General features: G+C 38.4%; 1 protein-coding gene across 1 annotated transcript; it reads left to right on the forward strand.

Moving 5' to 3' along the window:
* The first annotated feature begins 481 nt into the window (after positions 1–481).
* Positions 482–19,178, forward strand: LOC103709777 (probable serine/threonine-protein kinase PIX7). Its single transcript, XM_008795278.4, has 6 exons — positions 482–1,065; positions 11,202–11,539; positions 11,643–11,778; positions 16,816–16,952; positions 17,091–17,214; positions 18,438–19,178. The coding sequence occupies exons 1-6, from the start codon at positions 876–878 to the stop codon at positions 18,947–18,949; spliced, it is 1,437 nt and encodes a 478-aa protein (XP_008793500.1). The 5' UTR covers positions 482–875; the 3' UTR covers positions 18,950–19,178.
* Positions 19,179–19,908: the final 730 nt, after the last annotated feature.

Below are 19,908 nucleotides of genomic sequence, written 5' to 3' on the forward strand. Positions count from 1 at the left end.
AAAACAACGTGCTGCCGAGTGGGATCAAAGACACGCAACCTGGGCGCGTCCCGTCCTCCAATCTGCCGTCCGTACCATCCACATAGGACCATCCAAGCCGTTCGTTTCTCGTCATTACGGAACAAACTCGACGCGTGAGCTTCACGCGATAATCGGGCGGCAGCGATGCACGAATGGACAGAACCAACGGCAGATCGTTTTCCGCATAATATCTTTACGCGGACGCGTGGAAGATTTCCGCCTCCACTCTCTGCCTCGTTCTTGGCTCAATATTCCCACTGCCCGCCCTGCCCGCTTTTGCCGCTTGTCACCTGCCCCTGCATCTTTTTCCCTGCTGCCCGAACTGCCCGCACTTTACCACCCCCCAGCCCCCCAGACTTCCATACTTCCCCTGTCTCGTCCCTCTTTGTTCTACTCCAAAAGCCATCACCCTCGCTCCTCTCGTTCTCTTGCTCTCTCTCTAAACCCTCTCTCTGCCCCCCCCCCCCCCCCCCCCCCCCCCCCCAAGCCCTTCCAATGCCGGCGACCTCCGGGAGCTGGGACGGCTTCCGGAGCCCTTCTCCGCTTCTCCCACCCCCCGCCGGCTTCCTTCGGGCGGCGCTCCGAGTGGTGCTCTGATCGCCGGCGGCCGGAGCCTGTTCTTTTCGCCGGGAGCAGGTCGGCTTCTAGGTTCCGTGCGGTACCCGCGGGAGTGTTCGCTAGGGTTCCGGAGGCTCCGAGAGGAAAATTCTGAGGTACGGGGTGGTTTCAAGATCTCGGCATCGGGTTATCTTGTTGGGTTCTCTTATTTTATTTTAGGGTTACTAGTTCCAATCATTTGGTCGGAATCCCGAGGGTTTGTTATTTGGAGGGTTTTGCTGTTGATCTCGGAAGAGATGGGATTGGGGCCCGAGGCGGCTGAAGTGGTGTCCCGGGAGAGTGATGGGAAATCGGAAGGAAGGAACGGCAAGAACGAGAAGAAGAAGTGGAGGACGCGATGGACGTGGGTCAAGCTTCGTTTGATTGCGTGCTTCATCTCGAGATCGAAAGTGGATACGTCTGTTAGCGGCGCCAGCACTCTTTGCGGTAACTTCCTCAAAAATGTAGACTGTTTGATCAATGCTTTTCTTGAATTTACGGCTTATTAGCATTTTGAATTTTCTATTTCTAGGAAATATTGCTATTCTTGGTTATTATTATTCGAATTGCTTTACGATCTATGGGAAATTATGCAGGGAGAACTGCTAAGTTTGTTTCCCTAAAGGCATTTGTTTTATTTCGGTAAATAAGATTGTTTAGGTAGAAGATACTGTACGTTGCAAGTTCTATATTACTGTTCCTTTGGGATATTGTGGTATCGCCTGGCCACATTTTTTTAATATTTATTTTTTAAAAAATATTTAAATCCCAATGTTCTGGGCATTCTTTTGTTGAATTAACACCAACATAAAGTGAAAGAAGGATAAAGTCATGCTAGTCCGATAGTTTTAGTTTGAAGAGGTATTGAATACCGGTGAAGTGCGGCGTGCACCCTGATAGTTACATCCCTCTACTTAGTAACCAGATGTTCAATGTTCGAGTACTGGATGGTGCACTTCCAAGTGTTTGAACTTGGGTAATTATAGTGTGGGTAGGTCTCCTTCCCTTTCTCTCTCTCTCTCTTTCTCTATAATAAAAAGTACAAGTATCGGATATTGGAGATTCTTTTCTTGATAGAAGAAGGAGCCATAGGAATGTTCGCATTGGGAGAGATGGCAATTTTTGTTTTAGGATTAATTGGGGTTTTTATCTTTGATTTTTTCCCCTCTTTGTTGCTTTTTCCCCCCCAAAATGCAGTATAGAAAATGTGCAAGTTCTAAAAGGGTGATATAGAATGAATGAATGGGAATTAGGATGGAGGGCAATTGGATGCCCCTTTAACAGGGGCTCATGAAAATGAAGAAATTTGAGTCATGAATATCATGGAGAAAAATCATAATAACCTGCTTTAGCCTTCATCAATGAAGGAGAAGTTGGTGGTTTCTTCTTACCTTGATATCTACCTTTTCATTTGCTTATGTAGGGGAATCGACTCTGAAAGCATGAAATATGCCTCCCTCCTAGATACCAGCGACTTAAAGAACATGCCTCTCTGGTGGAAAGCAGACATCAGAAGGATTAAGTACCATGTGCTGCACTGCTGCTAGTCATATACTGGCATAGTTGATAAGACACCATATTATGCTGTGTTACGATGTTCATGTCATGTGCAATGACAAAAAAGTAGTGTTGTTTCATATCATATCAATGTTGGTTTATGTTAACAAGCATGCGGCCAAGCAACTGATGTAAACCAATAAATACTTAAAAATACATGTAAAGGTGGGTCATGGCATAACCCCTTGTGCCTTGCCCATACCTAGTCAACATGGTATAGCTCTTACAAGCTGTGTTACCAAGATATTTCTGTTCAGCTCCAAAAATCTGTGTTGGATATAGATCAAAGCCAGATAAGTATTAGACACTTGAATACTTATGAAATTCTATAATCGCTATGTTTAAAGATAAGAAGAGCTGAATGCCTCTAAAAATATTTTTGACTCCCTATTTTCATGTAGAAGTGAGTATTTATTCGTTTTAGCGATTAGTCAAGGATTTAGGTATTGAACTAACTTTCCAAATATTATTTTTTAATATATTTTAAGTTAATGGGAAAGTTTGAATGAGAAAGACGTGTTCGAGGACCTTAACAAACATTATCTTCTTAATATTTATTTTTAATATTAAACAAATGATATTAAAGGTAAAAACTTGTAAAATTTAGTTAAAATTATAATTTATCCTATGTATCCCCATATCTTCTTTTTTTTCCCCTTCTTATCAAGCCAAACACCTAGCTTTCATATGTGAATCTGATTCTTATATCCATATCCATGCATCTTCTACTTACATGCATGGACATATACAGCACGATACTTACAAGTCAAGAAAATAAGTATAACAAACTAGGGTTCATAACTAAGTCCGAATTTTTTGGACAAAATTTGCCTATATGCATGCTCATGGAGTATATTTGGTAGGTAAGATGTGATTATTTTATCATAGTGAGTGAAACATCCAACCAATGGACCAATTAGTTGTTTTCCTTGCTGTGCACTTGGATTGTCGACAATAATGTTGATTATGCCTTATGGAAAACAATGCCATATATGTTTATTTACTTTTAGATAATTATATGATCGTGAGTATGTGTTTAGTTGATAGAAATTTCGTCAAAGAATACAATGAGTTTGAGAAATGACATCGCTATTATAACTATTTGAGTTAAATTTCTATAGTTTTGGAATCTCCTTTTTTTTTTATAGAAACAGTTGGTAGACAACGGGCTGCACAACTTGGGGTAACCCTCCCATAAACACCTGTAACCCCCCCCAAACCAACATAAAAAGTAAACTGAAAAGAGCCGAGGGTTAGAACCAAAAATAAAAAATTGCCTCTCCCCGCTTTCGTCTTGGTGTAGGGCTAGAGTTGAGAGAGAGGGGGAGAGAGGCAGAGAGAGAGAGGAGGAGGAGGAGGAGGAGGATGGGTTTCTTACCAATGATGCCGGAGAGGGGCAAGCGTTGAGTGGAGGCGTGCTCCGAGCGGTTGTGATTTTCGGAGGAGGGGGAGAAGTCTTGAAACATTGCGAAGGGGGCAACATGGCCTATTAACCGAGTCGGGGAGGGAAGGGAGTGGGTTTTAATCGAGTGAACCAAGTTAATTAGTAGAATCTGTGTCGGTCCCTAACCGGTCTAGTTTGGTATGCCCCGAACCTGCCGGTTTGACACAGTTCAACATACCATGATCCTAGGCATTTGGTAAAACTGCCAAAAAATGTTACTTATTTGTTTTCTTAATAAAATAATTTTAAGATATTGAAATTTAATTGTTTAAGGATAAACATGTGGACTAACATAAAATGGTTACTCTTATATCACTTGTTAATTGCGCCAAAAAGCATGCGTACATCCATAAAGGTACTTGCCCAAGTATGGGATGGCTGTTACGTGCCTAGGCAGCCACGTAGGCACCTACTTGCGTGATTGCCCTGCTTGGAATGTATGAATGCAACAGGTACCTAAATTGTGGATTTGCTAGTTGCTTTACGCTGGACCATCCAGGCTCGTTGGTAGTGCCTATGAGAATGCTGATTAACATTCTGTATATTGAGGTAAATCAAATTTCCATAGGTTTACTAATTTAGGACTAGAGTTATTTCTCTTGTCATAGGCTTAGTGCATAGCTAGACAATCATGCAGATTCTAAGTGCAAATTAGGGAGGAATAAGGCTTTCTAATTGGTTAACTCATCCAAGGTTTTAAATATCATGCGATGGAACTGTGCTGGTTTTTCTGTGGAATGGATGCCTAGCATCCTGCCACTCGGGACGATGGATATCCTGTCTTGTCCCAGTTCCTTCTCGACTTGTCCCATCCCGGTGCATAGGTTGGTGTCCTATCTTGATACTAGATGGTTAGATGCCCTGCTATCCCGCTAGTATTTAAAACCTTGATCTCATCCTTCTAGTTTAGTTTGTTTTGGGAATCGAATGGTTTAACAATTGAAGAAATCTACAAAGGGTCGTTGTCAACACCTTTTCTTTTGGAAAGGTGAGGCACTGTACACTTGAGCTGTTTGATGGGAATTGTGAAACTTGTTTGGTCTATGTGATTACAAGGGGTATGACAATACAGGAAGTCATCAGATGTTTCAATGGCTATTAAACTATTGGACAAAATGCCAGTTATATGAAGCATATTGTGTCCGAAGGAAGTTCCTTTCATGACCATTTATGTCATATAAAAACTATAATATTATTTTAGTCAAGCATGGTTTGTAAGAAATGTATAGTGAGATTCAAAGAGGATGTGCTAATAATATTATGAGTCTTTCTAAGAGAGGCTTGTTGGAACTACCCAATGCGTTAAAAGCGTTTGGTGGATACGTAGCGGCCGAGGGGTTTCATGCCATGCAACAAATGGCAAGCGAAATGCGTGCAAGGTTGGTTGCTAAAAAGATATTAATATTTTACCTTACAAATCATCCAAGGAACAATGTCTCCCATGAATTCATGTGTTTGATTTAAGATTCAATGAGTAATAGTAAGTATGACCAATTGTTATTTTTGTTACACGTCAATGGATACGTCAAATTAATTAATTGTGTTTCTACAGAGTCACAAATTAAAACATTATATCATTATTTAAGAAAGTAAAATGCTAAAAATTGACGGTTGATTGTGAGGAGTGGGGTAGAGCAAGTCATGGTGCCTTTTGTTATACATATTCATAAAAAAAATAAAGACATCCACTTCAAAATTGTTTTATGTCTGCCACATTGCTCGTCATTAGCTAGGATGCCATGCTAAGCTGCCACAGGTCATGTCATGGCGATTCAGAACCAAAACCACCTTGGCGTCTGCCATGACCTTTTTGAGAATCATGTCAATTTGCACTTTTTGAGGACAAAAATATATTGGGGAAAAGTCATTGAGAAGTTCAAGGATGATCATTATTGTCCGTTACATGATTCCAAGAGGTCTCCTTACGTTGATCGAAGAAGTGACTGGAAGCTTATTAACATTTTCTTTAAAGAAGTTGCATCTAAATTGAGAAGAACAATTCCATCGATTGAAGAGTAAGGTTAATTTTTAAGAGTCTCCCATTATAGAAAATTTGAGTTAATGACATTTTTGCGGTACATGGCCATGTGTTTCTTGACCTTGAAACTGAAACATTAAATGAATTGGAGGTCTATAAATCTTGCACTATTCATGATTATATAACTATTCAATTTGAGCTGATTATGGATATGGGTTGAAGCAGGTCCTGTTGGACAGGGGTTTGGTGTGACCCATTCTTGACCCAAAAGATTCTCTGTCCAAGATTATGGCCAGATCTGGTCTATTCCATTTGAGTGTTTGGTTAAGTTGGGCGCAAATTAATTGCGTTAGGTTTTCACCTCGATGACCCATGTTGAACCCCAAGAACCTGCGGTTCATGTTGGTTTAGGATTGGGTCAGGGTCCAATTTTCATGTCATGTAGCTGTGTCCAAGCTTCGTTTAGATTTAAAAACTAGTTCATAGGAAGAATTGCTTAGAGTGAAATGCTGATCTTAATAAAAGGACCTTCATGGCTTTTAGAGAGGGAGTGAAAGTGAGTGTGGTTAAGTGAAATTATAAAAAAATGATGCTTAGATTGAGATTGTAGTATCAACCAAAAGGGCTTGATTACTGCTAGGGACCATGGATAAGGAGTGAGGACAATCTAGAAAGCAATATTGTCAAGATCGGGATGGAGTTGTAAATCATAAATAGGGTCAAATCAGTAGAATTGTGGATTGGATTATGGGCTGTAAAATTCTTTCCATTTTCTTCAAAAGTTTCAAGATATAAAAGAAGTTGAGAAATTAAACGAGTCAACCATCGAGTACATGAATGAAGAATATGAGTGATGCAACTAGTTTCCAGAATCATAAGCCCTCATATCAAAGGGTGATTGTGAAAGTACAAATATTTTTGGATTTGGCCCTTTTAGCTTCATGAAGTTCAAAAGTTTCTTTTTTTTCTTTTATTTTAGTAAGTTCAAATTCCTAATGGCCTTGCTAATGCTAAGTATTTGAGACATATTAGTCATAAAAATGTTAACTCTAAAAGCCATACATTCACACGTTATAGAAATTGCAATTTCATTCTCCTATCACCAAGGCATGGAGGCTTATTTGACACCATTCTAATAGTTGGGCTGCCTAAACCAGAATTGAGGTAGCGAAGGCAGCCGTCTCTCTCTCTCTCTCTCTCTCTCTCTCTCTCAATGAATATGAACAAGGCAAAATGCAATGCTGGTTTTTAGAAACACTAGGAAGAGAGAATATAACATTTGGTTATGTCCATAGTGCTTACAAGGCTCATAAAGTAAGACCCTGGCAATCTCGGTGATCAATTAATAATTTATTCAGATATAAGCTGAGATTTGAGTCATTGTTTCAATAGGATTGCTTGAGATATGCCTTGCCTCACACTTTTGAATACAACACTCCAAAAATAGCTTGAGGCTCTTTGGCAAGATGTTACTATGTGAGGCATGTCACAGAAAAGGCTCATGTGGGTTAGGGTTGGAGATGAAGTTTATTAGGGCGTTGTTGCACCTTAATGTACGTAAAAACTCTTATGAAGCTTGTGGTTGCTGGGGCCCCTTGTTCAACCCCTCCATTCTCCAACTTGTTGTTTTGCACCCCACTCCCTTGAACCTAATCTGTGGTTGCCACCATCCTCCCAACTTGGGAAGCCCCACTTTCCCTCCCATAGGTCCCACTTCGCTGTCCTGAACTCCCAAGGTCGACCTACCTTGTAACAAACTAGGACCTTACCCAAAAAGGTTAGCCGAAAGGTATTATTTGGATTCCTTAATTCTGTATAAGTACCCAAGATTTACTCAACGAATGACCGATGTGGGGCTAAACACACGCCCGCACGGGTTCTTGCATACCCCCTCCTACTTCACAATCCAACAACCTTAGAGCTTTGCCCTTATAATTCTATGATGGTAACAATTTGGTTGTTACAAGATTAAAATCCTTAACTTCAAAAATATATAATAATCTCCAAATCCATCAAATCTGAAGTATGCCTCAACCAACACTTTCTTTCTCTATGTCCTATATAGGTCATTCACTGGCAATAACTGATTGTTCACCTTCTCATGGTTCATAGAGTGCCATTCACATAGTTGCTTTGCCCGTGCTTATGAGATATGACAATAGTTCGACATGCTTGTGATCCCATGTTGTGGAATTCCATGCTTACTAATTGTCTCTCTCTTATTTGACCTTCTTTCATCATTTTCTAATAATAAACCTCTGGCAATTTTCAAATTTTTACCATATGGTATTCTTTCATCTTCCTGTCGTGAAGCATGTGTTCAATGCCTTATAGAAATTAACAGCATACAACTTTTTGAAAATTAGATTTGGTTTATTTCTGCTTTTTATGAACTGACAAGTCCATAATTTAAGAAGAAACTTGTACCTCTTCTCTAATTCAGAAATAAATTATGCATATCATTAAGAAAGTGATGTATACTTCTATTAGCTGTCTCAATAAGTAACAATGTCTACAAGGTTGACAGTGCTAAATTGCCCTCTCTTCTCATGCTTTCTCATTTCAGGATGGAAACTTTTCTATTTTTTGAGCAACCATGTGATAGATACTTTATATACTTGGTACAAAATTAATGATAAACTATGCAAATTAGAAAATTTTTTATTTTTAATCAAATTTTATTTACAATTATTAGGATAAGGTAAAATGTATATTAGAAAGTCTAAAGACTTTGTCCCATCAATGTAGAAATTCTAGTTGTGCCTTGATGTGGGATACAACCAACATCTTGCACATCGAGTTATTTCTTTGTATGGAAAGCACATATATTCCATTTTTGGTCATTACAACAATGATGGGCAAGAAAAGATCTTTTTTCCTTTTCTGGTATAATTTTTCATGGCATTATCTATAGACTTGGAATTCAAATAGGAGAATGTTAAGATATCCTAAATATGTTATCAAATGATTTGGGCAAATCTACATTATGAAGTGCGATCTTTAGCAAATTTTATTATCAAATTCAAACACAATTCAACAAGAACTAGTCTCCCAAGATCATAGTAGTAACTACGGAAGGTTAGAGAGGGAGGGAGAGAGATAATGCAAGATCTTACCGACTTCTCTTTATTTTGTTTTGATTGAAAAGAGTTAGGGAAGACCTAACTCAGAAAATTTATTGAGGTTTGCCATTATATGAGTACAAGAAGGTTACATGAGCTTTATGAAGGTGGAGACGGGATGAAGGTCTCAAGGTGAGGCACAGGTAGGTTGCCTTCTCATTGACATGTGCAAGGGAGCCACGTCTTCTGCACCCAAATGATTACAACATTTAATTGGAAGTGGGGTTGCTGCAAGGCGTATTTTAGGCGGGGGTATTTGAGAGCTGGGGCTTCTCTAACTTTAGGCATTCTCCTTTTCTTCGAGGCCGCCTGCCTTGCTGCCGGCTTAGGGTTGCGCTCCAGCCATAGAATCTAGCATCCTGTGCTGAGTAAGGCAGCCAATCCGGGCAACATTTCTCTCTTTGGTAGGGATGCACGCCATGGAACCCACAAATCTGTTTGGGCAACTTCTCTTTCAATTGAGCTTGATGGATGTTGTCTAGGTATGGTGGTATCTAGGCTAAAGAAAGGCGAGTAGAAGAGAAAGTAGATGAAAATTTATTAGGTACCTAATACTCTTAGGTGATTAAAGCGAATGGCCATGGAATTCCTTAGAGGTTAGGCATTTTGATGACAAGATGGGATCGATTAGGTATCCAAGTCTCATATGTCGTGGATTGGGGTTTTAGAAGAAGAGAACTGTTACATCTTGATATTGTTTGTTAAATACTTAATATCCAATCAGTTTTCTAGGGGTCGCCAATGGCCACCTCTTACAATGATTTTTAGCAATGGGTATATTTGATTATTGGTAAAATGGTGCTCCTATAGGTTAACTTTGCAGTAGTGGATTCTCATGCTCTTTATGCTTCTTGCTCAACTCAAATCTCTTACAAAATTCAAGAAGACAATAAACTAGAAAGAAATTGGGTAGAAAGCATGGTAAAACCCACTTTACTTTCTTTTCATCAATATGTGTACAAATCTATATTATAAAGCCCCTATTTATATAGTGAGGTTCATCCCCTAATTTAGGTTGGAATCCTCCCCTACCTAGTCAGGCCGAGTTTTTCCAAAATAGAAAAATACTACAAAAGTTTCCAAAACTAGGTGGAAGCTATATGTCAACTTGTACATCAACTTCACCTTCTGTCATGTTGCCAAATTCTTCCTAGATTAAAAGATATAGCTTAGTCAAAAATCAGAAATGACAAAGTTTAATTTTACCAAGCATTTCAGGGGCCTACATGGATCATCAATTTATTATTTCCTATATTTGTAATCATTCAGGAATATTCACAAGATTTGTTCCTTTTTGAGAGTCTAAAATTCTTATGCTTTCAGATTTTTAAACATTGATCCCAGTTTATCTTGTGAATTTGAAAAGTAGAAGGCTTTAAATTTCTTTTTAAAATTTTTCTCTTGTTTGTAAGAGATATGTAGATATCTTGCTTAAATGTGAGTTAAGATATCTAAGTACCGGATGATATGATGAACAGATATGCTCAATAGATAATATACATTTATTATTTTTTACAGGGTTTCATTACCTTCATAATTCATACCGCCTAGTAAGTAATAAATAACCTAATATATAAAAAGAAGATAAGAGGTATTGCCGCTGCTTATTTCTGTTAATTAATTTTAATTGGGATAAAATGTGCATTTAAAGATATACACACACAACAAATGAAAATAATTAGTGTAATTAATGAAAAGCATAAAATAATTGTTCAAGTGCATGTCTGCTTTATGGTAGCAAGTTCAGTTCTTGATGGACATACAATATGTGGTCATGCGTGTGCATGCCTTTTACTATATGGCCATTCTCGACAATCTATTATTAAATATAGCTATTCTTGACAAATTGCTCAACATTTCTAACTCTGCTTGTATCAGCTAAGCATTTACATCGGAACACTTAATATGATTGACAATTAACGTGGTGTATTGAGTGCCCGTATCCATGCTCATGTCCTTTCTTTTCTCATTGTTTTTTCCAACTTCAATCTTGTGTAGTGAATATCCATTTCAAAATCCATGTATTAGTGTCTATAAGGTTTGGTCACAGCTGGCTTTTTTATTTGATAATCTAATTTCTTTCCATTTTGTTATATTTTTCATATCTTCCCAGGTATTGGTTGATCTGTGTCGCTTTCTTTTTTTCTTTTTTTTTTTTGCTACCATTATACTTCCAGTTTCTTTTTTGGGATAAAAAATTATCATGCATGAAGAAAGGTATGAGTCTCTGTATCCTTTTGTCCTTTCTTCCATCCTATAATAATTGCATCAAATGGATTGACATTAACCACTCTGTGCCCATTCTCTGCCATGATCTTCTTTAACACATCGTGCTTTTGATATTTCTATTTATATTACCTGACAATTAACTCATTTTCTGACTTTCATAGTAGCAGCAACTTTTGATTGATAACAGCTCCTTTATTTTTTGATAACAATGACAACCTATTTAATAGTCAATATTTTGTATCTGGACCTGCAGAAAATAAATCCACTAATGATGCTAGCAGGGACCAACCTGCTGTTCCATTGGTCTCTGGTTCTACAACCACTAGTAATGCAGAAAGTAGTGTATCTACTCCTAAAATGGGCGACGAACTCAAAGTTGCTTCTCAGCTGCGAAAATTCACTTTCCATGAGCTCAAGTTAGCCACAAGAAACTTTAGACCAGAGAGTCTACTTGGAGAAGGAGGCTTTGGTTGTGTTTTCAAAGGCTGGATTGAGGAGAATGGAACAGCTCCTGTGAAACCTGGTACAGGACTTACTGTTGCTGTAAAAACGCTTAATCATGATGGTCTTCAAGGGCACAAAGAGTGGCTCGTATGTAGCTTACTCCTTCTGTTTCGAGACATCACAAAATAATTTACTACAATTTCTTTTTATATAGAGTTTCTTCTGCATATTGGAACACATGGTTTTGCAGGCTGAAGTTAATTTTCTTGGTGAACTTCTGCACCCGCACTTAGTGAAACTGGTAGGGTATTGCATAGAAGATGATCAGAGGTTGCTGGTGTATGAGTTCATGCCTCGTGGGAGTTTGGAGAATCATCTATTTAGAAGTATGTAACTGCCTATATGATGAATCTATTTCATTTCTTTTTGTATCTTGCCATGTCTATGCTTGCAGTCTCTTTCGGTTTCTTATGATAGTTCTGCTCGTCGAGAAATTTTTGCTTGTGAGGCAAGTATGCATGCTATCTTTGTTTCTACTTAATACTTGTCAACACCTACTGTGATGTTGTTCTAAGCTGGAATACAGTTATTTCTCTGAGTCATATAAGATAGTCTGGATTTCATAATAATCAAAAGTTTTCAGTCACAAGCCTTAAGATACAAGAAATCTGCTTGCTTTTAGTTACATTTTTCAATGAGAGGGCCAAAGGCTTAATATACAGTTTACCTTTCGTCAGGCTTTATAGTTTCTAGTAGGATTAGCAAAGCATACTGCTTTTGAATGAAAGGACTTTGATATAGTTGAGTCAGTTGTTTCTTTCTCGTTCCTTCTTTTTTCATAAAAAAATGGACCTTATCATGCATCCGACTCTTTAGAGGCAATGCTATCATAATGGTGTTATCAGCACATGACTCTGGTGGTGCTTAAGATCTGCTGGCTAACATATGGGAGCTGTCAGATCTCCATTTTTTTGTTTTATTAAGAAACAGTATAACTTGTCTCACATCTTAATTGTCAGAAGCAAAATCCTCATAAAACACTTGATCAGTTACAACTCCCTGAGCTGAATGCTATAATTACATGCATTGTCCAAATGCTTTACATTTGGTTTTTGATATCCCCCTCCAACCTCATTTAGTTGTCCTGAAAAATCAAATACTTTCACTTACATTCAATCACTTTGTCTCATTATATATATACTTTCCTCCACCCCCAATTTCCACTACCAATTCCCCATCAAAAATAAATTAAACCCAAAATCTTCAACCGGAGACAAAACAGACTATTTTTTACTTTTTTTTTTTGGAGTTCAGAACTTGTCCTCAGCTGTGGAGTCTCGGTTTAATAGACAGAAAAATGCTTCAGCACACTTGTATCTTTCTGGGCAGTTAATATATTCTACTGGAGGACCTGGATTGATTGCTTTAATTGGCTACAACTGGCTATGCCCAATAGGTAGTGGTTTACTTAGCATGTGTCTTAAAACTAAGGATATTTGTTCACAGAGAAGTAAATCCCATAGATTTATTGCATTTCACAAGGCAAGCATAACTAGCAAACAGTTTCATTGGATTCTTCAAGTCATCGCGTTGAATTAATATGGAGGAATTTGTTTCATTAGAACTCAAGTTTGACAAAGTACAATTTTGGTCTTAAAAACTGATAAAACTTCTTTCGTTTATATTTAAAGCACAGGGACTCAACAAACATCTCCAGTTGGATTGTTCTGTCCAACTAAACTAGCATGTAGCCAAACACTTCTGGCTCTATTTGTGTGCTTCTCTGATAATTTGTATCTATAGATTCAATATCCTTAAAAACACCAGAGGTAGTCTTTGTTATTAATGATTGGCAATGACGATTCCTAAAGATGACTCATGTCCTTTGACAAGGCTTGCTGGTTATTCTTATGGTTATGCTCAATGTCCTTATTGAGATAATATGAGGTTGACTTGTCCTTTTGTCCTTTTGGAGCTTCAGTTGTGTTTTCATCACTATATGCTTTTATAACTTTTGGAATTAAGTTGCTCGCATATTGTTACCTCATAAATTTAAGTTGAGTCGATTTTGAGTAATTAATAATTTGACATTTATAACAAGTTATGACTTTTGATTTCAGAGTTGTCTCTGTTAATTTAAAGAATTGTACTTAATCATCCAAGTGTGTTTCTTCTGGCCTTGCCTTCGGACAGAAAGACTACATGCTATTGGAAATTTAGTAATTGCTCGAGTTACTTGAATATGCATAACAGCAGTTTTGCATACTGTATACTCTTGTTAATGATATAAGCTTTATCCTTCTAAATTTTCTACCCAAACATACAGGCATGTAGATGACTAGAAAATGCACATGGAAGTTTTTTTTATTTCCTATGGATTATTTTTCTCTGTAGTTTTTGTTACCTCATTCAATGTCTGAAAATATTGCACTTTTATACTAAATATAGCACCCTTTTTGGAACATGGGACATGCATATCTGTTAGACCTTTTTATAATTGTTACTAGAGTTCAAGTTGATGTTAAAAGCTTGTGTAAATGGCAATGCTGATGCTAGATAGGGCAATGCTGATGCTAGATAGCACAATGCTTATTTAACCCAGTTATCTAGATAGGCTGTCAAATGAACCAAGTAGCTTGAGAAAGGTCGATTCAAGCTCGATTTAGAATTAAACAAACCAAACTTGAATTAGCAAAAGAAGCTCAAAATTAATTGAAGTTGAGCCCAAAATTGACCCCACTTGATCAGGTTTGGCTCGAGAAGGCACGAATATATTTATATTCTATACCATGTCAAGGATTGTTGTGCCGGTACCGGGGTCCGTACCGGTTGGTTGGCGGCACGATTCGATATGCCCCCATGCTGTTCGATGTTGGGCCCATACTGACATAGCAAAGAGGGCGAGGGAGAGGGAGAATGAGAGAGAGGAAAAGAGAAAGGGGAGGAGGGAGGGAGGGAGAGAGAGGGTGAAGGTCGGTGCAGTGTGCCCTGACATGGCAGAGAGGGGAAGTACAGAGAGAGGAAAGGAGAGGGGGAGGGAGGGATGAGGGTGGCAGACGGCCGGGGAAGGCCACCGAAGGGCCGGAGAGTGGTGCAGAGGGACAGAGGAGGGGCTCTGCCGTTCGGACCCCTATTTTGTTCGACATAGGGGTCCTGAACGAGGCTCATTTTTATTTTGAAAATATTAAGTGAAGTTGGCAAGAGAGTGGCTGACTTCAGAATGAAACATAAATTTCGGACGAGGTTCTTTTTTTATTTTGAAAATATTAAGTGATGTTGGCAAGGGTGTTGCTGACTTCATATAAAATTTTCAAATAAAAAAAGAGGCATGTCTGGGTTCCGGAGGGCGGAGCCTCTCCTCTACCCCTCCGCGCCACTCCTCGGCCCTTCGGTGGTCTTTTTTTGCTGTTCGCACCCTCTATCTCTCTCCCTCTCTCTTTTTCTCTTTTCTTCTCTCTTCCCCTCTGGTTTCTCATGTTGAATGCCGTAGTAGTCCTTGTCTGCCATCGGTGCGGCCTCGAATCAGACGGTTCGGGACGGTTTCATTCCTTGTACCATGTTATATAATATATACTATTTTGAGTTTGGGCCTTAGTGCAGCAGTAGGGTTGCTCCATTGTAATCTAGTATCACAATTATAGAAACAACCTCTCGCATATAGGGGTAAGGTTTTGTACAGCGCCTAGGGGTGGCAATTTGTGATCCGACCTGTGAACGACTCGCTTTAAAGAGGTTTGGGTTTAAAATAAACAGGTTTAGGTCGTAAATGGGTCAACCTGTCTAAACTTGTTTATATAATGGATTGGGTTCATATTTAAATTTTTGACCCATTTAACCCATTTTGACCTGCTTAATAATTGGGTCGGGTTATAACCCGGCCTATTGAACCTGTTTAAAATCTATTTAACCTATTTGAAACCTGCTTAATCTATTTCTGACTTGCTTAACCCGACCCACTTAACCTGTTTAAATCAATTTAACCTGTTGAAAGTCCGTCTAACCTGTTTAATAAATGGGTTATGTAGGTCGGGTCAAGTTACCTATTTAATAAACAGGCCGAATTCAGATTTAAAATTTTGATGTGTTTAATAAATAGGTCGGGTTTGGATTGATGAATTTTTGACCTGACCCGCATCAAACCCAACCTGTATCTAACCTGACCCGACCCAATTGTCACCCCTAACATCGACCCTCTCCAAACTCTACAGTGGTGGGAGCCTTATGCACTGGGATGCCCATTATATGATATATATTATTTTGCAAATCTATATGATATATTGTTATATTATTATATATTACATTATACATAATGGACCATTTGATCGAGCCTTTGATTTTTTTTGGTTATTCTTTGAGTCAGTTAAACGTTAAAACAAGCTCAAATCAAGCTTGTATCGAGATTTAGTTCAAGGTTGAATGTTTTTTGGCTTAATTTAGGATCAATTATGCTCCTGTTCAGTTTGGTTTCAAATTGAGTTCAAAATCTCAAAATAGTGATAACCAAATCAAGCTTGATCTTAGAGTTCGTGCTCAAGATTAATTTTGAACCAGGTTTGATCACGCCCAAGCTTGATCAAGTTTGGCTCAATTGCATCCCTAGTTATGTAGTTTCATTGTTCATATACTGTTTGGTTCACCCTTTGTTTCTGTTATGATAAGCATCAGGAGTCTATCTGGGAACATACTGATTTCTTGAAAATTTTATCGGACCACAACCATTACTTGTAGAGCTAAAATAGCTGTCCACGAATGGAGACAATCACAATCTTACAACTTTCGTGATAGTAATAGTTATGGCAATCGTCCTTGTTCTTCAAACATCAAATTTGGAGAACAATGTCCTTTCTGGTGAGGCATTTATGCGTTGGCAAAGACACTAGACAGCAGCTCAAGGATGTCAATTTTGTACCGTAACTCTTTAACTGAAAATTATAATAGAAATATAGGATATACAATTCCTAAGATTGACATAGCTATTCATGGCATGTTAAATTTTAGATATTTATCCACTCTGCTACATGATTTTGTGCTTCTGTTTTACTTTTTATCCATGCCTTGCATTAATTATAAAATCAACCAACTAATATTCTCCATCTGGCTGGCCTTGTAAATTTCTTTTTTTTTTTTTGTTACTTTAATATCTTTTCAGCAATTGCTACTGCTGTTTTTCTCATTTGTTGAGAGGAGGTGGGTGTGGTGCATTTGTGGATAGATTCCATTTGAAGGGCATGTGTTAATGAGTTGATTTAGGGATAGCACTATGAACTACATAGGGACAAATAGGGCTATGCCCCTGCTATGGCCTTTACATATATTACCGACCTTGAAAGATGTGGTTTTTGTATTCTCAAATTTGCAAGCTTGAGCATTGTGCTATCTTTTACTATGTTGAACTGCTCGTTAACATTTTTAATGGGTAACAGGATCTCTTCCACTCTCGTGGTCTGTTAGATTGAAAATTGCACTAGGAGCTGCAAAGGGTCTTGCCTTTCTTCATGAAGAAGCAGAAAGACCAGTTATATATCGTGATTTTAAGACGTCTAATATTTTGCTTGATTCAGTACGTAACTGAACTTCCTAGCAACAAAATATATATATATATATATATATATATATATATATATATATATATATATATATATATTCTCCCTCATGTTCCCGCTCTTTCCTCCCCCTTTCTGACCATGTGCTTTTCCAGGATTACAATGCCAAGCTTTCTGATTTTGGACTTGCTAAAGATGGCCCTGAGGGAGACAAGACTCATGTGTCCACAAGAGTGATGGGAACGTATGGTTATGCAGCTCCAGAATATGTAATGACAGGTAACTTTACCGCAATGTTTTTATTTCTGAATTGTGGAAACAATTTGCATGCAGACTTGGCATTAGAGTTGATAATTGTTTCACAACGCTGTGTTTGCTTAAAAATCGAAACAAGTCGACCAAATAACAGAAATATTTTGCTAATATTTTGATGAGATTTTTCTGCTATATTTTGCCAATAAATAATCACGGCTTGCTATTCTTCAAATAGATGCATCTGGTTCTTTTGTTGAGCATGAGTACTTAAGAAATGTAACTGCAATTGGACTTGGAAAGGTACCTTTATTTCCCAGTTCTTTTTCTCTCAAACGATGAGAGCAAAAGCAATATCCAGAAGGAAGATATGGTTATAGCAATATAATATATATTTAAATATAATCCTAATTACTTGGTGCTGGCCTCATGAGTATCAACATCCTCCTGTCACTTTGATTATTCCATAGTGTAGCAGAGATATCAGTTGTTTGTTCCATTGGATCTTTGGAGGCAGCACAAGCACTTCAAAAGTCTTTTAGACTATGGCTTTTCCAGTCATTGCTACTCTACTAGGCTGGCAATGCTACTGAAGATATTTACAAGCGAACCTTGATTTGTCATGATTTCACCAGAAGTTCGTCAACAAACCTTGTCTGCCTATGATGTCTGTCATCCCCACATGCTGTGTTAGTATTTGGACTCTTCATTTACTCAATCTGAAATCTTCCTAGCAATTAGTCTATAAGTTCTATATTTATAGATTGCAAATATGTTATGCCCACCGCTCCCTCTCATGTTTGCCCACCCAATCATCAGGTGTAGGTACTTGAGCATTTCTTCTTGAATCGTAGCCCTATGACATCCCTAGAGGAAGCTCTGCATTTTGTTAGTTCTTCTTTGGTATGGGGAATTAAAGTAACAGATGCCCAGAATAGACAGAACCTGGAGATAATAAGGAGACAACTTGATAGAGAAAATGAGTACGTTGCTTTCAAAAGTAGCTCTCATTATGTAAGTCTGAAATAGTAAACTAAGCATTCATAGATATTGCTTGAGGCCAATTCAGATATTATCATTTTCATATTTCACCATTTATTAAACAACACAGTTGTGAATTGTATCCCTTCAGGTTCTTATTTTATCCATGTTAGACTACTACAATTCAGTTTGGATGTGGCTTGATATTTTGGCTTTTGAGTTTGCTGTGATATTCTGGCTTCTGATATGTCTCTTCTTTTTCGTACAAGGACATCTGACTTCAAAGAGCGATGTTTACAGCTTCGGGGTTGTCCTACTCGAAATTCTAACAGGGAGAAGGTCTATGGATAAGAATCGGCCCAATGGCCAACATAACCTGGTTGAATGGGCACGCCCCCATCTTGGGGAAAGGCGGCGCTTTTACAGGCTTATAGACCCTCGCCTGCAGGGCCATTTCTCTGTCAAAGGGGCACAAAAGGCAGCTGAGCTGGCACACCGCTGCCTCAGTCGGGATCCCAAAGCCAGACCGCTTATGAGTGAAGTGGTGGAAGCCCTGAAACCACTACTCAACCTTAAAGACATGGCCAGTTCATCATACTACTTTCAAACCGTCCAAGGAGATCATGGTGCTGCCAATAGCAGTAATTCAAGTATCCGAAATGGCTTAAAGAAACAAATTTCCTTCTCTAAAAATGGGCAGCAACCAATGAGGAGCCTTTCAAATAGCACGATTAATTCTCCGTACCATCAATCACCAAAGATCAATGCTGAACAGCCATGAGTTCATCCATTTCCATCTGTCATCTCCTCAGAGGAATACAAAACTAGGATGGGCATTAGGTCTGCAGGCTTGTGCTGATGCTGGTGCTGGTGGACATTCAACAGTGAGGTTTAATTGACCAATATTCTCTGTTGATTCTAAATTATCTGAAGATACACCTCTTAAGGATAATTATAACTGATGCCTGTTTGTCTTATTCAAGTAATTGTCAGTTGTTTGATATTAGCTAGATTCGTTTCAAAGATATTTGGCAGGGTTATCAGATTTTGTCAAGAAGCAAAAAGGAGGAGATCCCAGGAGAAGAAAAGGGTTCTATTTTCTTTCTTTTGTAATTAAATTAAACTTAATGCAGTAGAGGGGCAGTTTTGTTCAACAAGTTACAAGTTGAATGACTTCATGAACATGGTTAAAACAGTGCAGAAATATTTCTCTTTCTCAGTACTGAAATATAAACATAATAGGAGGAGGGCAAGTAAATAGCATAATGTAGTTGTAAAATTAGGTTGACCAGTTATTTGGATTCTACAAGATAGCCTGGGTTGAAAATAATGAATATCATATGAACTTGCTAGAGGACCCACAGCAAGGTTGAGTGAATGTTGTCATCGCTCCAAACCTAATCCGTGAAGAGATCTGGTGACCTGACGAGGTCTCTGCTCGCTAATCCAAATTCAGGCTTGGCATTTAGCAGCTCTTTCAAGGAGGAAAAACTTACAGGCAAGAGTGTTTGACAAAGCATGCCTTACTGAAGAAAAAAAATGAAGTGTTTCGCCTCCCCCAATCTGGGAAGGGGATAGATAGGATTGAAGCCATTTGAATGCCCCAGGAGCAGTCATTCAGCACTCATTTTCCTTCAGGGGCTAGGTCATTGTATAAAGAAGCCGCGAGAACCCACGTAGGATTCAGATGCACAAGCCAACGTGAATTTCAAGCTCATGAGATTGAATAGAATTTTCATC

The sequence above is a fragment of the Phoenix dactylifera genome, chromosome 8, assembly GCF_009389715.1.
Source record: "Phoenix dactylifera cultivar Barhee BC4 chromosome 8, palm_55x_up_171113_PBpolish2nd_filt_p, whole genome shotgun sequence".
NCBI classification, from domain to species: Eukaryota; Viridiplantae; Streptophyta; class Magnoliopsida; order Arecales; family Arecaceae; genus Phoenix; species Phoenix dactylifera.